The sequence below is a fragment of the Gorilla gorilla genome, chromosome 11 (genome assembly GCF_029281585.2).
Source record: "Gorilla gorilla gorilla isolate KB3781 chromosome 11, NHGRI_mGorGor1-v2.1_pri, whole genome shotgun sequence".
NCBI lineage: Eukaryota > Metazoa > Chordata > Mammalia > Primates > Hominidae > Gorilla > Gorilla gorilla.
Window position 1 is genome coordinate 136,540,712 of NC_073235.2, and position 7,097 is coordinate 136,547,808.

At 53.1% G+C, this 7,097-nt stretch overlaps 1 protein-coding gene across 1 annotated transcript in view; it reads left to right on the forward strand.

Annotated features, from left to right (window-relative positions):
• The window catches only part of MROH2A (maestro heat like repeat family member 2A), a 60,183-nt gene extending 55,125 nt beyond the window's left edge, over positions 1-5,058 (forward strand). The window contains 7 exon segments of the mRNA XM_031008671.3: positions 275-424; positions 535-717; positions 1,266-1,421; positions 3,079-3,210; positions 3,846-3,948; positions 4,218-4,283; positions 4,776-5,058. Coding sequence (XP_030864531.2) covers positions 275-424; positions 535-717; positions 1,266-1,421; positions 3,079-3,210; positions 3,846-3,948; positions 4,218-4,283; positions 4,776-4,897 — 912 coding nt within the window. The 3' untranslated portion in view covers positions 4,898-5,058.
• Positions 5,059-7,097: the final 2,039 nt, after the last annotated feature.

A 7,097-nucleotide genomic window follows, 5' to 3' on the forward strand; every position in this document is an offset into this window, starting at 1 on the left:
TGTTATGTTACCTGAAAAAATAAATGATGAATTTATATATATATGTAACACTTATCTAGCATTCCCCCCATATTTCCTTATTAAATCCCCACACAGACCCTGAGGCAGGTACTAGCATCACCCCCTTTTTATAGAGAGGAAACGGAGGCTCTCAGAGCCCCTCCCCTCCTGTCCACAGAGCCACCAATCTGCATTACCTCTCCTCCCATGTCCCACCTTGCTGCTGAGAAATGAGCCCGCCCTGGGGATAACTGCCCAATGTCCTCCCTTCCAGTTCATGAGCGACCCAGTTCTGTACCAGGAGAAGCTGCTGAAGCCGGCAGTGTTGCTGCTGGAGAAGGGTGCCGACCAGGAGGAAGACGAGGCCCTGCGGGTGCTGTCCCTGCGCGCCCTCGGCAACATGGCCCTGGGCGCCCCCAAGAAGGTACTGTGCCTGGCCCTGGGCCCAGGTCCCGGGAGCTGAGGGTGCAGGCCGGGTGCCCTGGTCAGCCTGGGAGGGAGGGTGCAGGCTGAGGGCTGCCCATGCCCCTCCAGGTGAAGCAGTACCGGAAGGTCTTGCTGGAGAAGTGCCTGGGCCCCCTGAGGGAGCCCGTGAGCACCAGCGTGACTGCCGAGGGCATGGAGGCCCTGACCAAGATCCTGGCTGAGCTCCGGGAAGGGGATGTGGGGTCCTCTTTCGACGCCATGTCTGAGCAGTGCAGGATCTTCTTCGACAACGTGAGTCCGATGAGAGCCTCCCTGAGCTTGCTCAGTGAAGGACTGGGCACTTCTCAGACCCTAAGGAAGAGATGGGCTCTAGAGCAGAAAAGAGCCGAGGCTCCTGCTGGGTGTCAGTTTAGCGACTGGCTGATCACGGGATCTTGTGAAGTAAAAGGTATTCTTCTAAGTTCCAGAGAATCAGTGCTGTCAAGTGATGGCTCCTGGGCCTCTGCAGCCCTGCTAGGAGGGAAGGGTCTCCCCCTTTTATTCCTTGCACCTACAAATACCCTCAGGGCACCTGTGTCACCCTGGGCCTCTGCTAGGCAGGGCTGTGCACTCAGATCCTGCACAAGCCCTCACCCAGGGAAGAGGCGGGCACAAAGACCAGAGCAATGCCCAGCCCCTTGAGGGCTACGTGATCCCTGCCAAAGGAGAGACTACACCCTGACGGAATGATCCAGAAGGTTCTGCAGGGGCCAAGGCATTGGGTATTCCTTGGAGAATGGCTGGGGTTTTGCTGGGCTTCCTGCTGCCTGCATGTCAGCCTGTGTCCATCCTGGCCACAGGAGAGCGAGCTGCTGCGTCTGAAATCCTTCATCCTCTTTGGAAAGCTGGCAAGGGTGGTCGGGATGTCCAAGAAGCATTTCTTCAAAGGGGAGGTGAAGAAGGCCTGGATCCCCCTCATGCTGCACTCCCAGGACCCCTGCTCCAATGCAGCCCAAGTAAGATACATCCTGGGCTTTGTGTCCCAGTCTGGGGCCCGCTGTCCCCCAAGGAAACAGGTCCTTGGGTCTGCTGGCTCGGTGAGCTGCAAGCTTTTCTCCGCCTCAGTTGGTTTTCTCTGAGATCCCAGAGGCCACAGCCTGCTCCCTGCTGTCCTCCATCCCTCACACAGGCTGAGGAGAGAGGCCATCCGAGATGACCTGCAAAGCCACCTCACTAAGCAGTCTCAGCCCCGTGTCGGGGGACATGGTGTGTGGCTGCCTATAGCCCTCCTCTGCCCAAACCCTTTCTTCTAGCAGATTCTGTACCTGGCAGGTCACTTTTGAGTATTAGGACTCAAAATACCCCAAAGTGGTCCTGTCCACTGCCTGCTCCCTGTGGGGCAGGCCCATGTTGGGATGGGCCTGGATTCTCCCTCTCCACAGCCCAGCTCCTCTGTTGCTTTGGGGCAGGAGGAAAGGGAGAGACAGATTTGTTAGTAAATGTGTCTTCTCACTTGAGTTGCTGCCTCTCAGGCTAACCCCGGCTGGCTGGGGACCTCAGGCTCCTCACTCCCTGCATGGCCCATGACCTTGACCGCCCTCTTCTCTCCCTAGTCCCTTCTTACAGACTTGGGGGGTGGGGTCAGGAAGTGGGGAGGTGGCTGATTTGAGGAGGTTCTGCCCCTGCCTAGTAAGCCTTGGGACGCAGCTGGCCTAACATGAAACGCAATGGTCATTTTCAGCAGGTGCCTTGGACCCCAGCTCTGGGGTCACAGGACAAGTCCTGTCACTGTGAGGGCAGCAGTTTCCAGGTGGGGTGGAGCGGGTGGCCCAGATGGCCTGGGTGGCCCAGGTGGGATGGCCTGGGTGGCCCAGGTGGGATGGCCCGGGTGGCCCAGGTGGGGTGGCCCGGATGGCCCAGGTGGGATGGACCAGGTGGCCCTTACAGGCAGTGAGGGGTATTGAGATGCACACTCCCTAGACCTGGGCTTTGCACTCACCACCCCAGCTTCTGGACTTTGCCACATCCCTCTGCCATACCATCCCTGGCCACCCTGGGCACAAGGTGTCACTGCCCAGAGGCTCCTTTTCCTTGCCAGTCCTCACCACCCTCTGTCTTCAGCCCACACTGTTCTTCCATGTTTTATCGACAACTGTCCAGTGGGGTGGGGGGGCTTCAGGGAAGGAACCAGGGTGCACCCAGCAAGGGTGACCGAGAGTGAGGAAAGGGCTACCGAGGCGAAAGCATTTTGTCTTCCTGCCCTGCCGTCTCCAGAAGCTGTGGCCAGCAGGCTTGGTCACAGGCAGATGCTGGTGGACTGGGCCTGGGAGGTGAGGACACGTGCCCAGTCTTGCCTGCTCAAGCCCGGCTCCCGCCTCTGATCCCATGGAGGGCTGGGTCCCAGGCAGGGCTGCTGAGGGCACGAAGGGGCTGGCTGAGGGGGCGGGTGGGGCTGCATCTGCCCCCAAGGGGCTTTCTATAAATGTACATGCAGCCATGTTCAAGCTGGCAGGAGCCCAGGTCCCAGGTGGCCTCCCAGGAGCCACCAGCCCTGCCTTTCTTTGGCTTGGTGAGGCTTTTCTGGGGCTGCCCTCTGGCTTCCTGCCAGCCTCACCCCTCTGGGGAACCACGTGGCCTGGCTGACGGCTCTGCTGCCGTCCTGTGTCCCTGCAGGCCTGTATGGCTACCATGTTTCAGTGTGTGCACTTCTGGGGCTGGAAGTCCCTGGAGCATCCCTCAGGGCCAAGTGATACCACTACTGATGACAAGATGACCGTTTTCCAGACAACCATGTGCTCCATCCTGGTGAGGAAGCCAAAGGGGGAACCAGCCCGTCCCAGGTGGTCACACGCTGGCTTGGAGCTGGGGGGTCGAGATTGCCACAGCTCTTTCTTGGGGCCCTATGTTTACCTTCCACACATGCAATGTCGAGACCGGCACTGTGCAGCAGAAATAGAAGGCAAGCCATGTGCCTATTTCAGCTGTCTGATGTTTCTTTTAGTAGGCACATCCAGAAAAGTGCAGAGGTGAAACTAATTTTCATGTATTTTATTTCACTCAAATAACTAAAACATGATCATTTCAACATGTAATCAGTATAAAAACTATTACTGTGATATTTTACAATTTTTGGGGTACCGTCTTAAAACCCAGGGGGCGCTTTACCTTAATTCAGACCAGCCACACTTGAAGTGCTGCAGGTTACACATGGCTTGTGGCTACCATGTTGGACAGCACAGGTTCTCTGGTCAGATGGGATATGAAAAATATAACTGGTGGCCAATGGTCCTTCACTTGCCAGCTACTCACCTGCTGTGTGACGCTGGGATGGGCGCTTGCCCTCTCTGATGCATCTTGGTGATGGGAACACGCTTGGTGAATGACAGCCCATTGTCAGGGTCTCATCCTCCAAAGCTGTGTGTATCACTTACTTTTTGCAGACTCGGAAAAAGCCGGCTGTTCTCTACCGCTTCTTGCTAGAAACAATGGCCTATGTTAAAAATAACTTGTCAAGAATCAGAATCGCTGCTTGCAACTTGGCAGGTGAGCAGAGAGACGTCTCCTGACTCAAGATAGACTTTGAAGGCCCTCTGGTCCACCCCGGGACTCGGGGGAAGGGTGGATCATGATTGGGAGGCAAAGCCCTGCACTGTGCTTTCTATCCCGTTTTGATTTTGGCTTCCTCCTTGCCAACGTGGGCTCAACAAAATCTTTCATCAATGCTCTCATAACGTAAAGCAAGTAAACCACAGAACGACTTGCCTGCTGACCTAATACTCACGTGATGAGCATTTCTTTGGCTATTGTTTTAGGAATTATTATGAAGCAGATGTCTACACATTATGTGAAAAAGCTGGACTTCCCAGCATTATGGAATTGTGAGTAGTGGAGAGTGTTAGATGTTGAGTCCACGACTCACCAACTCACTAGGGGAGCTTAGAGAAACTGCTTCAAGGGAAGAGCCAGAGGACGCTTTGCTGTGGGGTTTCAGGGGGTGGGAGTGCAACCAGGGCAGAGAGATGCACCTGGGGAGGCCTTTCCAGGATGACAGCTATTGATGGGTGGAGTCCCTTTCATTCCCTGGGCTGTTTCTCCCATTCATAGCTTCTTATGAAATGCTTTTGGCCTGATGCTGCTATCAGGTTCTGTGGGTGATTTCTGTCCCTGTTAGGGTGGTTACTGAAGCCCTGAGAGCTACGATGTGTGTTGAAACAGCTCCACCTGCAGTCCTCTGCTTTCCCACACAGGAGTTTCCCCGTCTGCCCCTGCCCACCTTCTGCGGCCCTCACCTGCCATCACTGCCCAGGGCATGCAGCATGTGGTCCTGACTGGGCGGGGCCTGAACCTTCCCTCTTTGTGTTCTCTCTCAGCCCTCCAGGAACTACAGCTGGACCCGGATCCCGGGGTCAGGAGGGCAGCCCTGGAGACCCTCACAGTCTTGGATAGCTGTAGTCAGCATGGGTTTCTGGCTTCACCCCAAGGAATGTCCTAGGTGGTCCAAACAGAAGACGTAAACTGTCTTCTTAGTGCCAAATGCAAGCCCTTTTTAATTTAGTTTGTAAGAAGTTTAGTTTGTAGGAAAAACACTATTGTAAAATAACTAGTATCCTTTTGTTTCCTTCCGTTGAAATAAACCTCCACTGTCATTGGAGTACAGACTTGTGACTGTAAGGTGGTGACAGCCCAGAACCAAGACAATGAGGCAAAGGGAACTTTGGCCTTAATGAGCCACTTCATTTCCGATTTCCCCCCAAGTACGTTTGTCTGACAGCCCACTGGCCCAAAGGGTCGGAAACTAGCTTTGTGTCTTCACTCAGAGTTCATTCACACGCATGCTGACAGCGTGCCTAAGGCCAGGCACTGTGCCAAGCGGTGAGGGGAGGCCTAGAGTGTCCCATCTGTCTTCAGGGACTCTTCTTTTTTTTTTTTTTTTTTTGAGATGGAGTCTTGCCCTGTCGCCCAGGCTGGAGTGTAGTGGTGCGATCTCGGCTCATTGCAACCTCCGCCTCCTGGGTTCAAGTGATTCTCCTGCCTCAGCCCAGGTGCGCAGCACCACGCCCAGCTAATTTTTGTATTTTTAGTAGAGATGGGGTTTCACCATGTTGGCCAGGCTGGTCTCAAACTCCTGACCTCGTGATCCACCCACCTTGGCCTTCCAAAGTGTTGGGATTACAGGCGTGAGCCACCGTGCCAGGCCAGGACCCTTCTTAAAGGGAAAGGCACCTAACCACAACACACATCAGAGGGAGGACTGCAGCCAGGGTGGAAGTGCTACAGTGGCACAGGAGGGTGGGTGTGCAAGTCTGGAGACAATCCAGAAAGGCCGCATGGAGGAAGTGACATTTATTCCAAGCCCTTCCCTTTGCGACTTAAAGTTACCAAAGTTAAGTTTGGACTGTTGCAACTGGAGCCCAGTGAGGCCTGGAACAGAATTTGGCTGCTGGTGAAAAAGGAGAAATTAGCCCCATGTCTAAGAACATGTAGGGGAAGAGAGGGGCAGTGTGGGGAAGGCTTTTGCTATGCTCAGGCCATCAGAATAGTCTAGGTGTCCCCAGAGCAGGTAAACCAGGACTTCCAAACTGTTCCCAGTACAACTGCCAAAGGAATTCACCATCCGGGGTCCCATCAACAGGACAGAGCTGCTATGCTGTCCAAAATCCAACCCGTGCTAAAGCCTTCTCTGGAACAGTGGTCTTCAAACTGTTTTGTGGAGCAAATGGTGAATTGATTTTCTGCCCAGTGATAAAGAGTATTGCTGCTAAACAAGCTTGAACACCACTGATGCAGTGGGGAGAGTGCACCATTCCATAGAGTACAAGGAGGCAGCTGTACATCTGTACAACTGGCTCTCCCTCCATGCCTGTGCAGAAACATTTCCAGATGGTTTATAGACCTAAATGGAGAGAGCAAAATTTAAGACAGTACAGTATTTTTTTTATCCTGAGAGTATGGTAGTTTTTCTTTTAAAAGAAGTAACAGCAGAAGCCAGAAAAAGGAGGAAGTTATCTGCCTTAGTATGTTTAGCGTTGCTAAAACAGAATACCCAAGGCTGGGTAATTTATACAGAAAAGGTTTGTTTAGCTCCTAATTCTGGTGGCTGGAAAGTCCAAGAGCATGGTGTTGGCATCTGCTTGGCTTCTGGTGAGGGCCTTGTGCTATCTCGAGACACAGTGGAAAAGCAGAAAGGTGAGTGGGCAGGTGCAAAGGCAACCCGCTCTCGCAGAGAGTGAGAACTCACTCCTTCAAGAGGGCATTCATCTATTCATGGGGTGTCCACTCCCATGACCCAAAAACCTGCCACTAGGCCCCACCCCCTAACAGTTACATGCGCAATTAAATTTCAAGACAAATGGCATCCGAACCATAGCATTGTGTTAAAATGTAACTTCCATACAATAAAATAACACAAAGTTAAATGACAAATGATAGATAGAAGTTAAAACTGGATTGTTTCATATCATTGGATCCAGAATACATCCAAATCAGGAAGAGGCAAATATAAAACCAGTGTCCTGAGGACATTTAAAAAACCAGGACTCCCAGGAAGACATGCTCAACAAGTCATCAAGAGAAAGCAAACTGTGAAGCAACACATCTTACACCTGCCAGAGCTCAGACTGGCAGCAACTGGCAGCGATAATGTGGGGAAAAGGTACCTCTTATATTGCGGGACATTGGGCAAACTGGAGCAG